At 30.1% G+C, this 27239-nt stretch overlaps 1 protein-coding gene across 1 annotated transcript in view; it reads left to right on the top strand.

Annotated features, from left to right (window-relative positions):
- LOC130890665 (lachesin) overlaps positions 1-27239 on the top strand; it is a 397611-nt gene that overhangs the window by 180958 nt on the left and 189414 nt on the right. Inside the window, exons 3-4 of the mRNA XM_057794881.1 lie at positions 1941-2148; positions 26023-26184. Of these exons, the coding sequence (XP_057650864.1) occupies positions 1941-2148; positions 26023-26184 (370 nt within the window). The remainder of the gene's footprint in view (positions 1-1940; positions 2149-26022; positions 26185-27239) is intronic.

Here is a 27239-nt window from a genome sequence, read left to right as displayed (position 1 = left end):
TTGGAATATGATATGTTTGCTTCTGTGTAGTATGATTTGTTGATCTTACCTTGTATGATGAGTAGTATGTGTTGAAAGAATGGTTCATCCATTTTTCAAACGAACTCAACTTTTTTGTGTCGTTCATATTTCTTATCCGTACAAAAGTAGAGACCAAATATTGCATTCAAGTGTCTTTAACCTTGTAGTTATTCATAATTTGTGGTGATAAAAAAGTTTCCGCATATTAAGAAGACCTGTTTTGGCTATATATTTTTTTTTAATTCGTTAAACCTGTAGACTAGCAACATACTCCCTCTAACTTTTCCTCACAACTTTTGGTACTTAAAAACGCGAATCCCAACTCTCTCTCTCTCTCTCTCTATTCTCAATTTTTAGACAGTACGTATGCTTTATTAATGAAATAATGAATTATTTTCAGAGCTTGTATGAGAATTTGACATTTATCAAGTTTTTCCAATATCTCAATTGAAGTTTTGATTTATTGACTGAATTATTAGCAATAGTGTATTCTATTGCTAATAATATTAGCAATAGAATACAAGTGGTTGAGTCTGAAGATTTAATTAACGTTACCATAAGATACCTTCAGACAACAATTTATCTTTATGTTAGAAAGTTATGACGTCGGGATAAGAATCTCAACTCATAGACGTTATTTTGTCTATTAACGCAATTGTAGTATTTTCTGTTTCCAAGCTATATCCAATTTATTCTTTTATCTTCACTGATATATATATTTGGCATCAATATGTTTTTCTGGAGACTTCCATCCTTGAGACATATCTTTTATAGCTCAAGTATAAATTTTTCATAATAATGATGCCTTCTCCATGAGCTATTAGTGTAGAACTGAAGATAGCTTATCTTATTCGTATCCCCTTTATGAAACCATGTTGTGTCTATTGGACGCAGATATCAGATGTAGACCCTATTGAGCAAATCGATAAATTTTTCAATAACTCTATCACTTATGTTATTCGATACTCACCCGGTGATTTATGGTGATTTATTGTTTTAAATTACTTTGATAGCTTCAGTATTTCCAAGCGCTACTGTCAGATTAATATTAATCAACATTCCATCTAAGATCTGTCTGCTTTATTTTTAGCTAACATTATTTTGAAATTTTCAAGGGAATTACACTATATATAAGCTTTGTTTACAAAATTGGCATTGATTTACAGTCGTACAGTGTACAACGAAAATGTGCAAATTTTCATTATAGTTACGCTTCAGTGAACTAAATTAATTCTGTAATATTTATATTGCAATAAAATCAAAATTCAAGCATCTGGAATTATTCTGAGAAGGCAAATAACTCGAATTGTTAATTTAACTGGGTGAAAATTAACTTCCAAAAAGGAAATACGCTCAGATAATTGCAAAGAAAATAAAGTTAGCTTATATAGTTATCATATGAGATAGATGAGAAAATATGAAGTTAAATGGCTGGTATTCTAAGAAATGAAATTATTGTTAAGAGGTTTTTTAGTATTGAGATTGTTCTGAATTAGAAGACGCTTAGGTAAATAATGTCAAAAATCAACACGCCTCCATCGTTATACAGAATAATATTTCTCATGTTGGGTCATTTTTTAAAGCAGATTTTGTAGAACTAATACCACACATATAAGAGTCGTGATAATGGAACAAATCGTATCGAGTTCTTCAGTAACACGTAACTCTATTATTTGTACCATTAAAAATGATTGTTTCGACAACACATAAGACACCATCTTACAAGGCTATTATTTTGAACTAGTTTCTGTGAAAAAATTAATGGTCTCGCTTCAATCATCAAATTTTTCTCTTATGATATGAAAATGTATATTTCCAATATACATGAACATAAAAAGAACTTCACAGCATGTGTAGATATAAGTTCATCACACATTATATTTAAAACACTTGATTACCACGTCCCTTTATTTTTTCAGGTGGCTTGGATACACATAGATCGTCAAATGATATTAACTATCCACAGACATGTGATATCTAGGGTAGCAAGATTCAGCGTATCCCATGACAATGCAAAAACGTGGTTATTACATGTCAATAGCGTCCAAAAAGAGGACAGGGGATACTATATGTGTCAGGTGAATACAAATCCGATGATAAGTCAAGTTGGGTATCTGCAAGTTGTAGGTAAGTGAGAAATTGATATTTTCTGTATAATAAGCACACTGTCTATTCAAATTGGGAGAATATTCAAATAAAAAATATTTTTATAAAGACTTAAAACTAGTCGAAACGTCAAAAATTAGTGAAAAGAGAAGAGACCAAAAATCAAGAACATTTAGATGCATTAATATATCAAAAAGTCAAAGAAATAAGGAATTGAAGAAAATTATATATATTCGTTTAATATTAATTTGACACTAACAATTAGCGTATTTATATCAATCAATAGATTACTTACATCATGAATATCAAACTAAAATCAAAATATAAATCTGTTGTAACGAGAAAAATTGATTTTTCCTAACTTTTATTATCTCAAAAATTTGTAGCAAACATCTATCAAATTATTTGTGATTGCGTTGAAATTTATAAAGTAGAACTATAAATTTTACTCAAATTATTTAGCACTTTCTTATAATTGATAGCTTTCATAGAATATCTTCCATAAAAAACATGTGTTACCAAGTACACTTATCGTAATATAATTTTCTCGCTTTTGTGAGAGATTATCCGATTGGTGAGTGACCACTTGGACTGACCAATGTATTTTTTATTACAATTTGAACAAGGAAGTTCATTAACTATGTAAGTCATTTTATAAGTTGGTGTTTTATTTTCCATTTTAGTAGAAATAAATTGAATTGAGAGGATTTGACTGTATCCGGGGAAGTTTTTTGATTATATTGTTCAATATTTCACTTGTGAGAGATGTGTGATTTTAGAAAAATTTCTCTTCCATTGGAGCAATAAGAGAAGGGGTAATGTGAGCGAATGAGAAATAAAAATTGTGATTGAGATATTCTCTGAGTCGTCTCACATAAACTGTATACAAGATAGAATTAAAGGTTCTTCCAAGCTTCATTATAAATTCCATTGATTTTACAGCACAAAAAAAAATATTGTACAAACTTTTCATCATTACACAATTCATATATTTCCAATTGACGACCTGCTTGATCATCAGTTGAGTATTTGCAGATTTCATATTTGCAGTGATAATTGCAGCCAATAAACAAAATCTAAATAAAAGGTTTAAATGAAGTAATGTCTCACGTATCAGAAGAAATTACATTGTTAACATTGACAATTATAAGCCATTGGTATTTGGTTTTGTGAGATTCATTGTTATCAATATCCGAAAATCATGACATTGTTTCTTGTTTTTTTTGTTTATAGTTTTTCAGGCAACAGTATTGGATATAACGTGACAACGATGTGAATCATATATCTTTGCAAACTGAGTGTCTTTATGTATCATCATTTTGACAAGTATGATAGAGCAGTATCACATTAACGTTCATCTTGTTATACATATCCTATTGTCTTGAAATATAATAAATAATTACCAAAATTCTGATATTGTTTAACTGTCTGCAAGTTTACCAAATATTCATTGATTTTTAGTTTCTAATAGGTTGGTATTATAACAGTAAGAAGTACATGACATTCATCAATTTATGGAAAAGTGTCCATATACCATTTCTTGTACTCTTCAGAATAAGATTTTCCAATAAATTGGAAGCATATATTTTTATTATTCAAATATGAAGGTATGATATTTGTCAGTTCAATTCGTTTCTATTTTTTAAAAAACTCGCATTAAAATAACTGTAAATGCAGTTAGATATTCTAAGTAATTTAAACAAATTCTTTTGTTTTAAAATTAACCAGTTCCACTCCTTGTTGTCAGAATGATAAGTCAGCTTATCCCGGTTTTTATTCTAGAGATAGTGCCACTAATTGACATTTATTATCATGCTTTGTTAACTAGTGGCTTTTAATTTCCATTTTTTTATAAGTTCTCATTTCAGTTCCGGTTACGAAGTCTACTTTTCACAAACATGTACAATATATTGTTACTGTGAATTAGATTAATGAAACTTGATAGTTGAATTTTTGCATTTAATTTTCGTCACATTCTTTCTTCTTATATTGAGGAGTTTTCTTCCTTTTCACAGCTCAGTTAAGAAGCTCCACTCCATATCTCAGGGGTGTTGGAAAATAATCATATATCAATACAAGTACAAATACAATCCCAAATTGTCTGTATTTTATGGAAATATTTCATTTGTTGACAACGAAAATAGAATTATTGTAACTATAGACGAAGATTCTCCAACTAAAGTTTTCAGCTTATCGATTTGTGAATGAGAATGAAAACATTGTCGTGCAACAAATAATTAATTTGATTTAGTTCAGTGCCGGTGCAAATGTCCCCAGAAACATCGGTACCTGCGACGCCCAATGAGGCGATCTTAATACAGCAGAATAATGCGCTATTACAGGAAAATAGTACAAAATTTTAAAATGATCAAGAGTCTTATAATGCCTAGAAGAGCTCTGTATATGAGAAAAGTTTCTTGACAAGCCAACTTAATGGAATACAACAACGAAGCCAGACGGAATTACAAAATTCAAGGCACATAAATTTGTTACAGTACAGAACAAAACAGCCTCTAAATAATAAAATTAATGATTGAGCAGAACAAAATTGCCTACTAAACATCAGCGAGAAACCAAAGATAGAAACCAAGTATTTACGGGAAATACAATTTTAACTGAAGAAAAAACTCAACGGCAGGGACCATTAAGTACAAACATTGACTTCACGTTCCAACCAAAAATAACCAAACAAGTAAAACTATTAGTATGGAATGCTAATGGACTACTGCAACACCAACATAAGCAGTTCTGGGCATAGAAAAAATTTATGAATATCTCATTTCTGACACCCACTTCATCAATGAGTCATATATTAAATTTAAACGATTTATGACACTCCTCTGAAAAAATAAATGAAACCAAAAACCAAAATTTTGTATGGCTGGTGTTTCCATGCTTATGATTTATAAATAATACAAGATTGTTATTCTATTGGTCGTAGACAACATTGCTAAACTAATTTGAGCGATGTTTTATTACAGCAAAGAAAGTGTTATGTGAAACAATGATGAGTTCGCATCAGGCCGTTGCCGTTCACTAGGGGTTATTTAGGAATAGAAACCAAAACTCATAGGTAGCTCAATTCTTTCACTGTAAAGTAATTGTGAATGATGGAACAAGCAACAATTTAGGTTGATTATCATATTATTTTCACGATAATCATTTTTTTACTTGTTCAAAACTAGCCCAGGAAATGAGTCTATGAAGCTGATAAAAGTCATTAACGGAATAAAAATGTAATGTTCGTTTTAGGTAGAATTATATTAATAGTTGAATTTCCTCACATTCAATGATGGGTATTCTTTTTTGGAATTATCTTATAAAGGTTTCACATTAAAGTGGATTTTGTTGATAAATTTTGGTGAAAGGATTGTGTTTATTTTCATAATCAATAATATTTATTCTACATACGCCATGGAGTACATTATCTAGAGAAAATGACAAAGTTCTCGAATATTATATTATTCACCTCTTTCAATTGACAAGTATAAAGTGGTAAAATATAATGCTTCACTAATATAATTACTGAGTAAGCATTTGAGATAATAATAAAATAGTTTTATAGCTGGTGTAGAATAGCTAGAACAGAGCAGCTCTACATAATTGTTCTTTTGTGAATGTTTTGACCACCTCTATAAAAGGGTCGAGTAAAATGGTTCCTATTCAGATGAATAAGAACTGTTTAAATAATGTCTAAACGTGGTCCTAACTATTTTGAGTACTGCTTATATGCCGAAAAATGTTATGTAAACGGCTATTTCTTGTTAATAAAATTAGATGTGCTACTTTGAAGTGAACAATGTTAATATTCCCTATTCTATCACGGCAAAATATCTGGGTATGACTCTCGACGTGAGGCTTCGCTGGAAAGTCCATATCAAATGAACATGAAGTCGAAATTAGTCAGAATTACTACCCCTCCTTTTTATTTGATTAAATAATTAAATCCAGACAGGCAGCTAAAATGGAACTCTTCTACAACTGCCATTAGTGAATTTTGAGCCAAAGATAAATTATTTGAGCTGCTCTTTTGATAATTTTCTATTGGTTTTATTGCTTATTGTATAAGAATCATATATTTGCATATAATTCTTGTGATTCCACGTATTAGGAACCCCTCGGTTCTAAAAAAGTATTCCACGTATTTGTTGAACATATGAAATAATTTATTTTTGTTATTATTAATTAATATACGTGAATGATTACATAAACCACTGCTTTTTTAATCTCACCTTAAATTTATTATCGAAATTTAGTTTTGTTACCTCATAATTTTCCTTTAAGGGTAAAATTAAAGTAGCGTGCGATATTTCATCGGATGTATCGTTTATCGTCAGTTTCTAAACTGTTGCGTTTATTTGCAATATCAACATTAAAAGCGCAGATGTCTGTTGTTTCTCTATCGCTTAATTGCCAATTAACTTGTCCTTGTTATTAGGAGTATACAATAATTGTTACCTTAGTAAAATTAAGATTATGTTTTCGACGACCGGTATAAAATATAATTTCTTATAATTACTATCCTTCCATATGTAGTAATTTGAAGTGAATACTATAAAAGTGATATTTGTGATAGGCCATTCATTAAAAACAATTGTAACAATGCATGTTAAAATATTTGCGGATTAATAATTTTAAATACCATATGGAGTTTACAACAGAAGTTATTCTATTAAGACGTGCAGTTAATGTCAAACAAAAACTACAAACTTGCGGAAATTTTCAAAATATGTGTTCCAATATGTGTAATTTGTGGTATTTCGTCTTTTTTTAGTGTTTTTGACTTTCTTGCTAATTCCCACGATACGGTACTTTTTAAAGTATGATATTCACGCGCTAATTTTCTCAAGAAAACCTTAAGAAAACCCTCTTCTGCTCTTCTCACCAGTTTTTATCGAATAGAACTTCTTGATTTTCAATATGTTGGTAGTTTCAGATATGCTATTCCATCTCCACCTTCGATTATAGTACGGTGAATGCTTCTGCGTGAAATATTTTAGATTTGAGAAATGGGAACTAGAGCAGGAATATGTCCAACCAAATTATAAACTGATATAAAAAAAATATTGTTAACAAAATAAACAATTTATTCATTCATTCTGTATACCTTGTTAGGTTCATATCGTTAAGTTAATATCTAACCATAATAAATTCTTCGTTTTTTATTATAATTATAATGTGATACCACAAATTGTTGAAGGAGCACTTCTACCATAAAATTTGGCAAATATACTTGAAAATTATGTACTTATCCGGAAATCAATAGACCATTCACTGAGACACAGACTGTTTGTTTTTCCTCAAGCTGAGATTTATTTATATATTAACTCCGTTTTTCATTTTTTTTTCAACTATTGACTGTGATTTTGGCAATCAAGATCGCCATGCCAAATAAGCCACAAAGAATCGTACTTAAATCCCAGTTCAGCTTGCCAATGATCTAAAGACTTCAGAAATCTTGGCGCGATATATAGAGCAGGAGTAGTAGTTAATACACTGGGAGTTCTAGAGCAGTAGCCATCGAGTTTTTGGTCTCATCCGGTGAAAAAGTAGTATAGCTTCTGGAGACTATCACAAGAAGTTGTGACATCACAGAAAAATGGCATATCGTGACGTAATAATGTAGAATTGTTTTTTTTTTAAATAAATTTGTTGAGAGAGAGCAAGGATTCGAACATTTGATCTATGTGGTCGAACTTGGCTACTATACAAACTACGCTGTAATGATTTTAAAAAAAAATCATGCACAGCTAGCATTTAGGCGAAGCTTTATTTTTTTTTGTTTTTTTGAGGCATTTGAACCTGTGCAATGGTTACTGAAATGCTTACGATTTTTTTATAATAAATTATTGTGAGAATATATGTGTGGGTGTTTGTCATCAATGTCATCAGAAGAGTATAGACGCAAATTGGAAGAGTTTAATAGAAGTGTTCGACATTTGAATAAAGATGTATAAAATAAGATTAAAGTGATCAAGCAATTGGAGCGAATGTGCTTGTTGGATGACGTCTTTAAAAATCGACAACTGCCGCCTACACAATATCTACCATATAGAATTAAGCCGACTAAAATATGAGTAATACAATGGAGAAGCATACCATCAAGGATGACATTAATAATGTGTTTGCAATGACACGTGTAATTTTAACAACAATATTTATTTTACTATTGAAAATTATATGGAAAATTGTTAATAGAAGGATTAATGCTTAAAGTGATATAGATATAAATGAGTATACATTGTGTTTCCTCAGTTTTTTTATATTATTTATTTGAGCAAAAATAAGTTACAATGGTATTATACTTAAAAATTAGTATCGTAGTGGTTCTACATTAATTTGTGTAAAATTAAATGTCCCATTGACATGGCAAGCATTCGAATCTTTTTGAAACTTCTCATGGCGGAGGACGTTCATGAATCATCAACAATCTTCGTAGAAATTCAATATTCTTCACATTTTTATTGTAAAAATTTAGATTTTTGATTACCAAGAACGTGGATACAATCAATTTTAGACATTTTGCTTTTAAAAATCTGATCCAGTTCTGAATAATCAACATCTCCAGAAGAAAAGTTAATTCCATGGATATTTCAAAATTTTTTTTGTTTTTTTATCTTGATTGTTTAGCAAATGAAAGGGTAGAGGCGGCGTAAATATGTAGTATCTATGTTTAAGTCAGATTTCGATTGACAGTTCCTTCGGATGGAATGTACCTTCTATAATGAAGCCTTGAATGTCAACGAATGCTATTTTCATCGTAATTCATTTGAATTGTAATTGACACGATTCCGCCAGCTGACTGAGTATTATATGATCGTTTTGATAATTTCCGTTAGCGAGTAATACTCCAATAAACAGTCATGTATAATTATACAATATGCTCTAGAATTTAGTATTTGCTGGAAATCCTACACGTACTTCAATTTCTACTTTTATATCAACCGTCAATGTTCTCATTTCCTCCTCCCGTTTGGAACAGTCTATTACGAATAGAGCATGATCTTTGAATACTTCATAGTCCAATGTCGGATGTACTAAAAGCGGTAATCGGAGCTGCTTACGTTATTTAATATTAATCGCGATAAATATAAATTATCCAAAATTATAGCCATCATATACCTAGCGTTCCAAAAATAATTTTCTCGTTTATAATAATAAATCAAAGTGCTACGATTGGTCCAGGCCAACTGATATTGCGATCAAAACACACAAATACTTCTCTAGCGTTATGCAGAAACTGCATTAAAAGAATCACAAACGAGGGAGTTGCCATCCTGTCTGCCTTTTATACACTCCTGACGAAAGAAAAAAATAAAATATTGAAAACTTCTCTATTTCATTATAAGAGCATCAGATAAAAATAATACATTTGATAGTACACAAACACAAACATTGTTTTCATGATAAATATATTTTGGCTTGGAGTGTTCTAAAGGTGGGTCCAGTTCACACATTAATACTGTCTCACAGTCTTCGAGAGAGGGTTATAGGAGAATTATTTTTCATGTAATATAAGACAGAAAGCTGAAACGTCACTCGATGTTGCTTCATTAATCTCAAATTCTATTCTCAAAACAATGCTACCATCTTGGATAACTACTTTCTGTCTTGAACAATCAATATGTACCAAATGAAAATTATCCTTAAATTCTTCGGAAGTAAAAATAGGTTGGTTGATTTGAAGATGGTAGTAGGAATCTTGAAAATTGGCATCTCATACAAAGAGGCAAATCTATTTGTATTGAAATCTAAATTGAGATCGTGTCAGTTTGCAATGATCAAATTTACTCATATCTTATCTAAGTTCTCCTCTTCTTTTGTTTTAAAAGGCTACAACAACATGCCTTGGAGTAACAATTTTCGTACTCGTCTTAACAGTCCAAGTATGCCTTGTAGAATTATTTAGTGAAGAATAGTCCACAATTTGCCAGGAGTGAAATTTGATCGGCTAATCTAATACAAGATATTTTGCGGCGACTCTACTATTTTATAACCGCTAGGCACTATTGGAAAAAATTGGTGAATAATTGCTCTGCACAGACACTTTTGAAGTATTTATCCGGTGTTATTTCAATATATCTGTCTTTATGCTTTTCATGTGATTGTTCACGACTTTAGCTAGATTTTTCAATTCATATACGTCAAGTGGTATATTATAAAGGAAAAATTGTTTTCCTAGTATCCTCACATAAAGAAATTGTTCGTGTTCGATATTTGGTATAGAATTGTACGTACTGAAATTGATGAGACTTATTTCATAGTCTGTAGCATCCTCTACAGTCAGAATAGGAGAGCTAAGGTTGTAGCTTTGTTCTGATGAATATTTTTTTTGGTAATCGAATTATACGTTTCTTCTTGATACCCCTTTTTTTTCGTCTCACACTACGTTTGCCTTCCATAATATTTGTTGTAATCCAAAATCCAGCTTTGCGTCTTTTCTCAAGCTCTGTTTCTATCAGCAGCGTGTGTGTGTCGGCTGAGTTATTAATTTTGGAGTATGCTATATCGTAGCGACCCAAGTAGCGGTAAATGATGTAGCTCAAGCGGTAATTTGTTAATGAATGGACCACTCCTTCTCCGTTGGTGACTGCCATCTATCTTCTGGTAGATATCGAAAAGGATTTGATGAGTATATATAAAGAAAATATGTTCCATATCCATCAGTCACAATGAATAATCCATTAACTGCATAGTTAGTTAAATCTAGGCATTATTATTATCTCAGATCTATTTGCATTGAAATACTGTTGGAGTCTCCGATACAAAAACATATATGAATACAGCTTGGATTAAAAGAGTGTATAAAAGGCAGACAGGATGGCAAACTTTCTCGTTTGTGATTCTTTTAATGCAGTTCTGCATAACGCTAGAGAAGTATTTGTGTGTTCTGATCGCAATTTCAGTTGGCCTGGACCAATCGTAGCACTTTGTATATGATGGCAATGATTTAGGTGAATTTATATCTATGGCGATTACATCAGTCATTGGACTATGAAGTGTTCAAAGATCATGCTCTCTTCGTAATAGACTGTTCCCAACGGGAGGAGGGAATGAGAACATTGACGGTTGATATAAAAGTAGAAATTGAAGTACGTGTAGGATTTCCAGCAAATACTAAATTCTAGAGCATATTGTATAATTATACATGATTGTTTATTGGAGTATTACCCGCTAACGGAAATTATCAAAACGATCATATAATACTCAGTCAGCTGGCGGAATCGTGTCAATGACAATTCACATGAATTACGATGAAAATAGCATTCGTCGACATTCAAGGCAAAACAAATAATAGTTTGAAACGTCATTAAGTATTCTTCTGGAGATGTTGATTATTCAAAGTTGGACGAGATTTTGAAAAGCGTAATACCTAATGATAATTACATTTACGTTCGCGGTAATCAAAAAGCTGAACTTTTACAAAAGAAATGTGAAGAATATGGAATTTCTACGATGATTGTTGATGTCTGCAAGTTTGATGGAACGTCCCATAGAGGAAAGATCCAAGGGCCCAAGCTTGGCCCAGGCTTGACCCAACTATGTAGAACTCTGGACCAAGCTTGTAAGCCCAGTCTTGGTAAAACTCTGGAGTGATAACGATGGGCCAAGCTTAGTCGCCAAGACTGTGCCATGCTTAAATGCCAGGGCTGGGCCGAGCTTGACTACCAGGAGCGGGCCAAGGTTAAATAGCAAGACTTATTCATTATATAACTTTTTCTTCTTTATCTTTATTTCATTTCTTTATTTATTTTTCATTCAATATGATTTTTTTGATTTTAAAAATCAGCAAACATTAATTTCTATATTTAATCTTACTCTTAATGTAATTAACATAATAATAATATCAGTTAATTAGTTACATAAAAATATTCACTAACTCAACCACTTAAATTATGATTATTGAACGCTTGTAGATTGCACAAGTCTGTACCACTATCGTTAACCTCACTCACAGAGCTGATGTTCACACTTAAATTATTTAAGCTTTGCCCGTTCACAATTGAGTTATTTTTTCTCTCTATTCAATGCACGCATGCAGCCGAAATTATTATCACTTATCTTTTTTGTGACATAGAATGACATGAATTGAAGCTCACATATCTTGATGACCAAGTTGGTTTCGTATACCATTCTGTTTTTATGTTATTGTTAATTTTGTATAATGTGACATCAAGAAAAATGATTTTATCATTTTGCTCAACCTCTATTGTGAATTGAAGTTTTTCATGATAAGAATTGAATTTTTTATTTATGTTTTCAATTTGATTCTTTGGTACAGCAGTAATGCAATCATCTACATATCGGAGAAAGAATGGAATATCTATATCAAGTTTGCTAAGGACATTTTTTGAGATCTTCCATTACTAATTGTGCTATAACACTTGAAATGGAAGCTCCCATAGCACAGCAATCAATTTGTTTGTATATTTCGTTTGCATATTTGAAGCTATAGACCTCACACTAACAACAACGTACTTCAAATATGAAAATGAAATATACAAATTTGTATATCTGATTGCATTATTGCCGTACCAAAGAATCAAATTGAAAGCATAAATAAAAAATTCAATTCCTACTGTAAAAAACATCAATTCACAATTGAAATCGAAGAAAATAATAACATCAATTTTCTTAATGTCACATTATTATATAAAATTAACAATAACATAAAAACAGATTGGTATACGAAACCAACTTGGACGTCAACATATTTGAACTTCGATTCATGTCATCCTATGTCAAAAATATCAGTGAGAAAAGTTCAACTGATAGATCTATCCAACTATCAGATCCTGGATTTAGATGCTTAGCTATTCAAAAAGCAAAAACTGAAAGAAAATAATTATCCTGAGAAAATGCATACATGCATGCATGCAAACATATTCAAGAAAAGGATAAACACACTATAATTGATTAAAAAATCAGAACAGAAACGAAGCATCAAAACAACACATTTTTCCTTGCCATATGCACAAGGACTTTTTCAACAACTATCAAATTATTTTAATAAATATGATATTAGTATAAGTCATGAAGGACACAATACATTAACGAAATATTTATCTAGAATAGAATCTAAAACACCAAAAAACAGAATTTAGAAAATAGAGATTAATAGAATTAACGAACTATGAAATATCAAATAAACATAAATTCAATTATAAAGACTCAAACATTCTTGAAATGGAATATAATACACGAAAATGAGAATTTTTAAAAGAACTAATTAGAAAAACTAATTTTGAAACAGAAGAGACCTAAAATCAATAACATTCAGATGCATTAAAAACATAAACATATCAAAAGGTCTAAGAAATAAGAAACTGCTCATAATATAGCTGGCCTCTTTTTATTTGACATTTCGAGCTATATAGATTTTTTTCTATGTGGGAGTTTGACAAGTCGAACACCAGAGTGTACTCTTCTTAATACATATTCCAAGATTTCGACTACTTATCTATTCATTATCTGAGAATTAAATTATGGTGAAAGTAATGTAAAAAAAGTATAAAACTGTATCTGTATTAAAAAAGTAGACCTCTCAATATTTAGAAAATAGACTAAAAGGCCATCAATACTATAAAAACAATAAAACTGCGTTAACGAACCGTGAAATATCAAAAAAAAACATGAATTCAAGTATAAGGATTCAAAAATTCTTGGAACGGAATCTAATCCACGAAAATGAGAATTTTCAAAAATGGTTCACATTCATAAGGACGAAAAAACTGTAAATGATAAAAAAGACCTGAATAATTTAAGTAAAATTTATAGCTCTATTTTGTAAATTATAATAAAACTATAAATAATTTAATTGATTACTGCTATATATTTGAGATGTTAGGATTAAGGAAAAATTAGTTTTTCTTATTAGAACAAAGTTCTAGTTTGATTTTATTCTTATTTTGATTTTCATGATGAAGCGATCTGATGAACGTCAATTTTATCCTTCCAAAAATTATTTAAAATAACTTATTTTGAAACATAAAAAACCTAGACGTAAACGTAAACATATCAAATAATTGCAATATACTTTGACGACAACCAGCTGCCGTTAAATCTACATATACTTACTCAAGATCTGGATAATTATTTGAAACAAATTTACAGTTCATTTAGAGAAAACAATTTTTATTTTCGTCTATTGATCGTCATGAATTACTATTCCAGCTTGGTTTTATATAAGAAAATGTTGCTGTAACTGGAATACTAAATCGAACGGGTTTATGAATAATTAAATACAAATATACGTTATGCACAAGCACTGGAAACATATATCCTAAAACGTATAAAAATGAATGAGAAGATTATATTGGAAGTTGTAGCTTGTGTTGGGAATATTTGTGGAGAGTTATTTGAAATTTCATTTTCTTCGATACTAATGGTAAACGGCAATCAACATTTAAGTTTTTATTGATGGGGCCAAGTAATAGTCACGTACATTTCCTTTCAATTTCCCAGTTTAATTTATGTTTTTTAATTGCTTCACATTATGAAGCACTTAACAATGTAAATATTTGGAAGAGAACGCACTAAGCCTCATATTTCCTGGTAATTGTTTTTTGAAATAGATGAGCACAGCGAGGGCATTTTGTGAATTATTTCTGTTAATTATGCTATTCTTTCTGTTTACTCACTTATAAAAATCAATAATGAACATATTCAATAAGAAAGGAGGCATGGTTATGAAAACAAATTAAATCAACATTCATACGAGGTGTGCCAATTGGGTTACGAAAACTTAGTCATAACAAGGTGACTGGCAGCATTTCTTCCACATCTACCTGCCAAAGGAGATTTCCCTTTTAGTTATATTTCGATTCTTGAGTTGATAGTATTTAGTTTGTATTTTTAAACTCTTTTAGTCGTGTCATGAAAATGAGTAACTCACTTCAGAACCACAGTATAGTGATTCAATAGCTGAGTGGGAGCTATTTTCGTGTTTGACCCATTCTTGCATAACATCAACGTACCGACCGTTCTATCATAATTAAGAGTTTTTGACAAAAAAGGTATTGCCTAAAGTTTCGACATCGCCCCAGCGAATTCAGACGATCATCTTGGATTCTTTGAATCGTAGAAGCAATGTTGATATCGTTGAGTGGATATGAATAAAGACGTTCGGCAAGGTCGGTAACAGAAGTTTTTATGAAATTTTATTTGCTATTTTTTTTTCAATCTTGTTATTAATACCTATTAGAATCCCATATAATATTGTGTCCAATGCCAGTGTAAAGATATAAGAACATATATTTCAGAATCAATGTCCATTTTATAATGAAAATATTTAACAATTCTATACATCATACCTTCTATTATTTTTTATTTTCATTAACTTTTGGATCAATCTAACTGTTGATACTAACTTTGTCTTATGAAACAACTTAGCAACTATGTATTTCAATTACCCTGCGTACTGTTGATAATGTTCTTTATATATATTCAACTAACTTAGAATCAAGCAGTTACCGCACTGCATTAATTAACTGAAACCTCGAAGGTGGTAGTTACAACGTATAAGCAATTGTGTAGGAAACTAGCATTTGGAAGAATATATTTTACATCCAGAATTTCTCCTTCCACTAGATATTTGAAAGTCAAGGGTGTGGCATTATAAATAGTGTGCAGAACTTTTAGAAACTGTACATGTTTTATTCTTTATGTCAGTAAAACAATGAAGATGTTATCTAAACTATGTCTAATGAAGTAGTTAATAATACGATATGTGAATTGAGTTTCTTTTAGAATTCTTTTATTAGAAAACTACTTAATAGCAAAATTGTACTCTAGTAAGAAGACAAAAGAATTGACGATTGAAATATTTTGATAAAGACCGCAACAGTTTGAAACGTCCAATTTTCTGTCTGTCTTTAAAAAATATAAAAATCTAATTTTAATTTAGAAGAGACTCAAAATCAAAACGATTGCTTTTCTTATCAATCTTCAACTAATTTTATAATTCTTCTGTACTTTTGCGCTCCATTTCGGTTCTGCCCCTCTAATATCTTTCAAAACTGCATTTAACAACTTTTTTTGATCTTTCCCTCCTTCTTATATCTCCTTCTTCTTCTTCAATGACCTTTTCTGCAAATCTATTATGATGGATGTTCATACATATCCTTCAGTTCTTCTTCTCCGTAGCCCTTCACTTGTTTTTATTCACCAAAAATTTTCCCCCTCAACATCTTCCTTTCCCATATAACCAATTTCTTCAGCCTTAGAACCCATGTTTCACTTTCGTATGTAACTGTTGGTGGTATTATTGTTCAGTATCTTCTAATTTTGGCTGCTCTAGATAATTCATTTGCTATTATAAATTTACTACGGCTTTATTTCTTTTCACTATTATCTTATTTATTTCAGTCCTCTCATAATTTTTATTGGACAGTGTTGATCCCAGGTATTCGAATTTACAACCTTTTTATATCTTATATTTTTTATTCTTTTCCGCTGTAACCTCTAAGTATTCCGTTCTATAAATCACAATTAGTCTTAGCACCATATACTTTGTTTTCTCTTGGTTAGGTTAGGTAAGCTATATCGTGTATAGTGAGACAAAAAACAAATGCTCAAATTCTATGAATATGAGAAACAGCATAAAACGAGTTGCATCAAAAGATACTCTATAATACTTATAACTAGCTGAGTTGTTCGCAATTCATAATGAAACTCAAAAATATAATCTAAATAGTCTTTATATAAATTGCAAAAATTCGTTTCAAACGAAAATTAAAAAGTAATCATGAGAGCACAAGCGAGTGATTAACAATCAAAAACAAATGATAGTTTGAAATAAAAAATAATAAATGACTGGAACATCTGATTTTATAATAAAAAAAATCAATCATATTGCTATACGTTGAAATTCTTTCTAACGTAATCGACTATTAGAAAGTGAATGTTAAAAATTTTATTTTTATGAAATTTTCAGTTAGTGGCTTTTATGATGGACTTGATGACTTTGAGTCATACTGGCGCCGAGTATGATTTTATATTTGTAGTGAACCATATTATGAAAACATTACCTTCTCAAAATGAAAATTCAGTATATGATTGTAATTATAGAAATAACTTATTTGAACATCATTATATTTCAAGTTAGCTTATGTATTTTACTACTGCCTCGATTGAATTGAAAGTACTGGTTCTCCAAGAGTCAGGTGAGTAATTTACTCAACTTTGAATAACAACCATAAGTAGTCTTAAGAAAGTGGTTCACAAATTTATGATAGCTAAAAATAACAAGACGACCTTAAATACCCCTAAACCGTCTTCCAGAAATGGTGACGACAGCGTGTAGAGTGTGTCTGAGTTAGATTATTAGCGAATATGATAAAATCGCCACAAAATACTATAAATAAACCTTTAACTTTCAAAGGGTCAGGAGATATATTATATTTGAAAAAGAAATATTTGTATTGCTGCAATTCATAAAAGTGAATCAGATAGTTTAATCCGTTCAAGGTAGAACAGGAATCATTTTTTATGCAGGATAAATATCTATTCGGAAAATTAATGAAAAAAGTGGAATCAAAATGGAAGAGAACTGAGGATAATAAGAAATTTCACTAGGGAAATATGATATAAAAATAAAACTAGTTCAAAAACCTTCATTCACAGATCACTAACGGTTTCTAAAATATGGGACGAATGGAGAAATAAATAGATCACGAGCACCCACAGGTAGAAGACATTAATACACATATACATAACATATTAATACTAAGAGATTTGATAAACGATTAAAGGAAAAGTGTATTTTTAACGAATTTCAAAAATGCGTTTCGGGGTAACATAATGCTTCTAACTATAATACATTTGTAAAGTCAATATCAAACTCTTCATGAAAAAAAAACTATCATAGTGGATAGAAGGAGAGAAACATTTTTCAAAAAATGGCTGATTCTGAAACATATAGGGTAATACAAGTACACAATCACCTAATCTTATTTTCAGAAAACAAGATGTTAACTTCTCTTACCTTCCGGTACTAGTAAAACAAATATGAAAAATGTGTTCCTGTAAGATTATATTATGAATTATGGGATGATTGACAGTATTTCTTTAACTACAGTTCAATTTATATCAGGTGATATAAGTTAATCTAACTTACTAATGTGCATTTGAAGAAGTATATAACCAACTTTGATTGTCATTATTGTATATACCAGACAGGCAACTTGAATGAAAATGATTATAAAGCACTAACTTCATGTGATACATGAAAATTGTCAAGTGAAACAATTCGTTCCTGGATACTGAAAATATTGTAAGCAATTAAATTTTCACAGTTCTTGTTTTATAACAATCACTATACTAACAAATAGAGAGTAACTTGAAAATACTAGATCAACATGCTTTAGAAAAAAACGAACTAAAGATGAAAAATAGTCTCCAACGTACTTGATTTAAACTAAGAGTGATCGATAAAAACTTATCCTTGACACATTTAGCATATAACTACACTGATACACAAAACCCATAAACCATAATAAGCGTGTGTTTTTTTATTGTTTTTATTATGTGTTTTTAGAGCAACTATCCGTCTATTAATTCTTATAGAGCATCCGACACTTTCCATGACGAAGTTCTTACTTCGATTTACTAATAATTCGATTTAATAATAACTAACAAATCTGCATAAAATATTCTCAAACTATTATGTTCTTATCTAGAAATTTACAGAAAAGATTCAATTTATGACTGTTAGTGCTAGTATGTCTCATCAAGTAGCAAAACGTAGAAATAGAATTTTTATGTTAATTGGTTATCTTGAATCGTTCTGTTTTTTTTTTCGTTTTATCAATATTCATGAAAATTCATAAAATAAATTTGTTCAGCAACATATTGGCATTATATGTAACTAAAAAATTTTATAAACAACGAGTTCCACATAAATATCCAGTTTCTTTATTCATCAAATTTTAAGTAAGACCACATCAATTAGAAATTATCACACAGCTCCAATCACCATAAAAGATGCAAAGTCGCTACCATATAATTGGTGTCATTTTACACAGCACCAGAATTCAGTTTTTTTTAAAGTTGATAAACCAGTTAATCATATTCAGCACTGGAGAACCTCAATAAAATTATTGTAGTAGAGACATAAATTTTCAAGCACATAAACTTCGCAAAACTAGCGGTGAAGTAAATATAGATTCTTGTATTAGAATTTTTTTCTGTCAATAAAGCTGTAATTTGAAGTGTCAAATATGAAATTGGTCAATTTTATGAATTCCAATTGATGAATATTTACTAAATAAAATAATACCACTTGATTTACAGCAGTTTTCTATTTACTGGCTACCAAGCAAAATAGCTCGGTTATAAATATCTTATCATTTTCTGTTCTAGTTTTGACAGAACTGAGTGGTTGAAATATTATCAAGAAATTTTGTGATTCAGAATAATTGTGAAAAAGTGGAATAAGCAGCTTGAATGTTTTCTAATATCTTAATTGTCTTAGATCGGTAAACTATCTCTCTGTTCTTAATTCTTAATTCTAGCCTTATTATCTAATATCCTCTATCTAGATAATGTTGATATCATCATACTTTTTCAGACAATATCTATCAATAATTTTAATTTTAAATGGTTGACTTAAGTAGTTCCTTCTCGATTTTCGATATAAGGAGACAATAAGGATATTGTAGTCGATGTTTTCTTAATAATGAATGATAGATCTAATGAGGCTTTGATGATACTGACCTTGTTTAGATAAGTTAAATCAACTGTAGATAAATGGTTTCTTCGCAGAGTTGTAATAATTCTACTCTATGGGTCGAACTGACATTATTGAGAAAATTTGACTGCTGTCAGCAAATATTTAAGTACACTTTAGAATACATCCGGGCACAAACATTCAATACCAGGTCATAAATTATTTTCGTGTGCTTATTTCAACTAATCGAATACTGGTCAGATGTATTTTCATTAGTAATGCTTCATGAACCAATGCTGATTAAGATACTGAACTGAGCTACCGTGAGTTCAAATTTGAGAATCAAAAAAATATCAACAGTCGCATAAGTAAGACGACAAATGTTCACCACCATGTTTCGTCATTGCGGTAAAAAATCGATTTTTCACTAAATGGACTCATGATTTCTACTTAAAGATATATACAGGGACATAATTGGATTTGAGAATTTATTATTTATAATAATTTCATTATTATTAATAATATTCATTCTATTTTTTGTAAAGAAATTTATACTACAGTATATGATAATCACTTGTATAATGACAAAAGCATGTATAAGTTTCCTAAGAATGTCGATCTTTTCAGTGAAATATCTTATGTTATGTTACTGGCAACGAATGGCCGAAATGTAGTGAGAAAATAATGTGTAATTTCTGGAGAATCCACTCATTCAATTAATTCTTTGAGGGGAACTCCAGAGAATCGAAATTGAGGAACTGATCACGGAATTACTTGTTCGTATCGAATTTCCACGTGTTGTCAATATTAAACAATTCGATTAAATCGCGGGTTTGGTAAACCATTTTAGATTTATGAGCCGCTCACATGTTGACATTCTCAGCGCGAACTTCTTTCCACTAAAATTACACCCTAGAGGATTCTTATCAGCTTTTATATTGACTCACTACTTCTTTGCTTTTGTCCCTTTTACGAACATTTGAATAGTTTTTCATTAGTGCTTTCTATTTTCTGTTGATTTTTCTACAGGTTTTTATTTATTTGGTGCCCAATCTTACGTTGGTCCATTTATTTCTTTTACAATGGAAGCACGATTATAGATTCGCTTTATCTGATTTTATTGCTTTGTATTGAAGAGATATTTAGACATTGTTCAAATTGTAAATTTTGTAGATTACCGAATTTCTTAGTCTTCTTTTAATAACTGAATACATTATATAAATTTCTAGTATTGTTTCTTCCCACAGCTACAGCACCATGTCTAATTTTATTGAAATGGGAATATTATCTTCAAATATATTATACATGCCGATTATTTTCCATCAATAAATCATTCACTGATTCATTTAATGGAAAATATTCAATGATCGAGATGAAAAATGAAGTATTGGTATAATTCCAGTAACTATAGCAATAAATTCTGTAATTCAAATTGGAAACAAACGAAAGTATAAATGTTAAGATACTTTTGTTCTTTCATTGCCGTTATGATGACAATGACAACTGATATAGACAGTCTTATAAATGTTTGTTACTAGAAAAGGTGTTTAAAAATATGTTTCGTCACTATCCTTGTGCAATAAAATCAATATTATATATATATATATATATATATATATATATATATATATATATATATGAGACAGATTATGAAACCTTTTATCCTTTTATCCTACCCTCAAAATTTAATCACCGTCTGAGTCCACCTAATAAATTAAAATGAGTTTTTCCAGACCTTTACCTAAAGAATTATCCTTGAATTGTTATTGCTGGTAAGGACAATTGTCGTCTGGCGAATTAAATTTACCCTTGTTCGAAGGAATTCCGATAGAGAACTGCTTTCCTTCTAACCACTTTCATACAAGTAAATGTTACAGGACTATTTAGTTTCGTTCCAACCTTGTTTGTACGCTATCGATTGTCTAAACAGCTACCCGGAAAGTAATAGGAATTATGTCAATTAATGCAGTAATAATAATTAGCACCATCAAGTGTTTCTCTTATTTATATTTAATTTATTCAGTACCATATCAAGTAAGTTGTGTTTCAACATTTTATTGCAAAAAGGGTCTTTATCTTCTCATTTTTCATTCAAACTAACGGTATATTACGGAGTTGGTATAAATGTTCTCCCATACTCGTGCGATTTTGAGTATCTTCTATCTTTTCGTTTATTCACTGAGTTAAATTTGTTAGAATTGTTTCGAAATAGGCCTATTTTGGATACGACATAACTTGAATTCTTCTGAAATGGAGATGAACCTATGAGAACAACTTCCACAATTTTTAGATTATAAATTATAATTGAGAGATTTATTTTCAAGTCACCTACTCTACAAACTTGGAAAGTCTTGAAGGTAATCAAACTGGAAATAAATATACCCAGTAATGTACATCTGTTACTCCCAGGAGGAGTAACCTCACATTAAGACTAAAATGATGAACACTTGCAAAACAGTAAACAGAAGCAGAATATTTTCATAAAAAGTGATCGCTTTTGACAAATAATTTATTATCATATGGCACCTAAATGATAAAAAGATACCACAATATACCAAAATAATGAATAAAAATGAGTATTTAAACAAATGTCAGGCGTTTATCAAACCTCCACTATTAAATATTCTTATGAGACCAACTTGTTGATATAAAGCAGTATGAAGTAGCAAAAATCATTGTATTAGAAAAGGACATTAAATTTTCAAGTTATGAAATTAAGGTTGTAGCGGTTCTATTGATAAATTTTCAAGCATATCTGGATTTATTATCCAATTTTATTCATTAGAAAGTTACGTTAGTGAATCAAAATATGTACATTTCTCTATTTAGTGAAATTCCTTCTTTCTGTTGTGGCTAAATACTTTTTAGAGAACATAGAGTTTAAAATACGGTTGAAGTACTAGAGTAAAAAATTGGTACTTAGGTACTCATTCTCCCTACGAAATTTAGTATGAAATACAACCGCTGTATGAATGTGTTAAAAATATTTTATGCTGAAAATAAATTATACTTTTAAAATCAAAGGTAAGAATACAGTATATGAATTGAGAAATAAGATGAATGATTTGAAAACAAAGTAAAAAAGTAACATTAAATTCAATTTGCAACAAATTTGGCAGGGCGAATGTGGACATACAGAATGAAATTCAGCAACCCTTGTGGCGCAATTTGTAAGCTTCTTTTGCAATTTTTTCCCATTTCCCAAAACATAATGTTCTGAAACATGCATGCTAGTTCAAATTCACCGTATGTGGGTGACATCTCGTATATAGCATTACTAAATTCAAACGTTGTCACACTAGCTTAGCTACCAAATATTGCGAAAAAAAACTGGTTTTATTAACTTAGTATTGTGCTGACATATGGAATGTCAAGTACTTATTACTTGATTTGAAGGAGAATTATGATTTTTGATGGGAGTTCCTATTCTGTATCAAATACTAGAATATAAGGCGTTCTGAAAATATGTATACTACTAGGCAATGAAAACTAATCATTAGGGTTGTATGCATTCATTTTTCAATTTCAAATTTATTATTACAGCTCAAGTTACTGATGAATTTATGTATTGAATTCTCATAATTATATTTTTAACTATTACACTATACCTGATGGCTCTTATGCAATTGCTTCAAAAAGCTTATGTGCAGCATTCTATTATAGATACGTAATGAAGCAATGGACCTCAAACATCTTCCAAAAGATAATCGGATGATGATCGAGATGAAGTTCTTTATCCCACAAAACACGATAAATTTCCATATTGTGTATACAGAAATATTAGGGATTTATTTTATGATATCAGTAAAAATATGGTCCGTGGTTGATAATGAAAAGAGGGCGCCATTAAAATATGATTCCAATGAACGAATAGAACAATCCATAACGAATGACAAATTATTTCATTAACTTTTTCTACAATAGAACCGCAATTTGTAACATCTATTTTCCATTTTTCTCTTTCTATTTTTCAATACCTCCCATTTTTCTAAGAATACGCTAGTGGATTCCACCATACTATACTGGAAATTACTTTAAGATTGTTTTCTTTCATCCTCCCTCAGGTTTTGTTTGTTCAAAGTTATTACATCCAATTCAGTTTTGTTTCTTTTTCGGAAAACAGATTAAAAAATACATACATACATACATACATATATATATATATATATATATATATATATATATATATATATATATATACAGGATGATTCATTAAGAATGTCCAATTTCTGAACTGTAGATTCTAGACCTCAAAATATGACGATTCTGCTAAACATGCCTTATGCAAATATTGCTAGTTTTCGAGATACGGGGTGTTCAAAGTTTAAATTTTGATTTTCGTAATATTTTTTTCACAATTCACAAAGAACATTTACAAGAATTACTAGAGGATATACCTCTCGCTTTAAGACAAAAGATGTGGTTTTTGCACGACGGAGCACCACCACATTATTCTTTACAAGTTGGTCAATACTTAAACGAACAGTTTCCGCATCGATGGATTGGTCGAGGAAGTGAGTTTGTTTGACAACCAAGAAGCCCTGATTTAAATCTTTTGGATTTTTCAATTTGGTCGCAAATGAAGGCATTAGTTTACAAAGAAAAAATCACTTCTTTCCAGAACTGCGACAGAAAATAGAAGAAGCAGCGGATGTAATTAAAAATAATAGACAAGGATTATTTGATGTTAAGAGATCTTTATGAAAGCGGATCATAAACTGCATTGAAGTAAATGGTGTGCATTTTGAGCATTTGCTTTGAAGTTTTCTATTTTTGTTTACAAATTTGTTATTGTTACATATTTAAAGAATAATAAAATTTTTTTATGAAAAAATTGAAATTTACTGAACTATTTAGAATCAAATAACTCGATAACCGATTGAGTTACACGATTCAAAGAAGAGTAACTTTTTTCTGTAGAATTTAACGTTTTTTAATATTTCCTTATTATTTTAGTTGTAATTTCAGCCCATAAAAGTTTACTTTGATTTAATTAACAGAAACAAGTGTAACTAGCGCCCTCTATTAGCAATGTTAAATTAGATTGCAAATTATGATTTCTCATGCCAAAAAACGTGAAATTGCCAATTTTCAAAGAGAAATTGTGAAAACATAACAAAATATTGCAAAAATAAAAATTTAAATTAAAACTTTGAACACTAGCAATATTTGCAATATTTACATAGGGCATGTTGAGCAGAATCATCATATTTTGAGGTCTAGAATCTAGAGTTCAGAGAATTGTTTAAGTTCTTAATGAATCACCTTGTATATATATATATATATATATATATATATATATATATATATATATATATATAGATGAATGGGATGCTGGGATGATGGGATGGGTTGGGATGATTCGGAAATCCAATACATCTTTCAATTCATTTCAGGCACTGAAAAGTTTTAATAATAAATTGACTAGGATATCAATTAGTTTATCAGAAAATATTCCGAGAAGTTAATCTGCTGTCTACTGCTTTTTGGTGTAGTTACTGATTTTAGGCGATAGTACTACTTAAAAAACCATTTCAATATTAACCTCATAACTAATGCTAAATTAGTTCAATTTGATATTAACTTCATTAATTTTTGTTTTATTCATCAATGTGAAGAGTGCATATTGGAATTTGATATAAGTTCCAATATTTTTGTTAACATTGTTTCTACTTTAATGAAACTCATGATAAAATTCATCTCATATATTATATTTTTTCTTTATAGGTTTTTCAAATATTTTCCTAGTTATATTGAGTTTCGCAAATAAAACAAATTCTCAACATTTGATTAAAACGTGTACTACCTTCATTCTATTTTCAAATGTTTAATTTCAGTGAATCAATTTATCTTAAATATTTTAAAAGAAAATGGAATCTAAGGAGCTGTTGAAATAAATATTGTTCACAAGCTCGCATATTGTCAGGAGCAAACTTTCTTGAGAACTGGATTTTTGTTATTAGAAACATCTCTAGGATCCAATGAAACAATTGTAACACATGTGTCCAAAACTAACACAAAAGAAAACAAAATTTTCTGCGCTTAAATATCTCATTATTATTCCCCAATTTGTTTAGTGTACTTGAAAATTCATGTTTAACTCTTTTAAGTTAATTAACTTTATTGACTATTACATATTGATACAATACACAACACATGAGAATTACGTACATATACAATAGTAAACATTTAAAAATGAAGCGACTCACCTTCGATTTTCTTTCCAGTTCCACCAAACATAATTGATACTGAGAGCACTCAATCAACTGTGGCAGTCCGAGAAAATCAGAATATTAGTTTGACGTGTAAAGCGGACGGATTTCCTACGCCAAAAATCATGTGGCGGAGAGAGGATGGCCAAGCAATTTCCGTGGAAAGGAGAAAGAAAGGTGGGTTATAGAACAATTAATTGGTCGATGCGGGTTCGAATTTTTTTTTCATGAATTGTTCGCCAAAGAATATTGAAATAACCTAAATTATAGAAAAGGAAAAGTTAATGACATAAAAGGGTAATCTTTTGACAGCACCAAAGGAGCTTTATTCCCAACTATCAATTGATATAATAATTAAATATGCGACTTCTATGAAATAATGCTATGCAGTACCATATTGAAATGAAAAATAATTATTCATTATCTATTACAAAATCGATGCATTAATTTTGGCAAATAGGTAGGTACATGTCAGTTAGCTTGTGAGTTTTTGGAGTGTATGATCTAGAGAAATATTAGTAATAAATCAGAGTCAAAAGGTAAATATGATTCGGTTTACAAAAGTTCTCTCGAAAAAAACATCGTCACTCTCTCAAAATGTTATTCTAGTATTTTTTTGAATTCGAAAAAAAAATTATCACCAATATTGTCGGCGTATCATTCTAACGGTATATTGAATATTCACCGAAGCATCCATCTAGAGACTAGCATGAAGTCACAGGCATAATCTAAACGTTAGTCCCAGTGCCATTAACAAAAAAAAATTTAGTCCCTAAAGAAGTCAGTGAATTTCTTAATGAAACGCCAAATGATACCTAACATAAAAAAGATATCGTTACATTAACGAGGTTTTAAAATTTAACAAAATTATTTTGTGAGGTAACCTTAGCCATGGGACTAATGAGAGGCTTTCTATCTAAGGTACAGAGAATTAGAATGTAGCTCTTATAGTGACAATACCTTTCACGAAATTATCAATCATTATTTTTAAATTAGCAGAATGGCTGATGTTTCAAAGAATAAATAGCTATTAGCAAAATATCTACCATGAGAAAGCATATGGCAACAATTTTAAAATTAAAAAATCGCGAATTGTACATAGGGTATCCGTTCCGGAGATTAGCTGCGTTACAGCAGTAAAGCAGTTATTACAATATAAATTATAAAGTTAAAGAGGAAACGAAAACTAAACTAACAAACATTATGCTAGTTTTCATTATAATAAAAACCTT

Source organism: Diorhabda carinulata, chromosome 1 (assembly GCF_026250575.1).
Source record: "Diorhabda carinulata isolate Delta chromosome 1, icDioCari1.1, whole genome shotgun sequence".
NCBI lineage: Eukaryota > Metazoa > Arthropoda > Insecta > Coleoptera > Chrysomelidae > Diorhabda > Diorhabda carinulata.
This window is presented reverse-complemented; position numbering and strand designations above follow the sequence as displayed.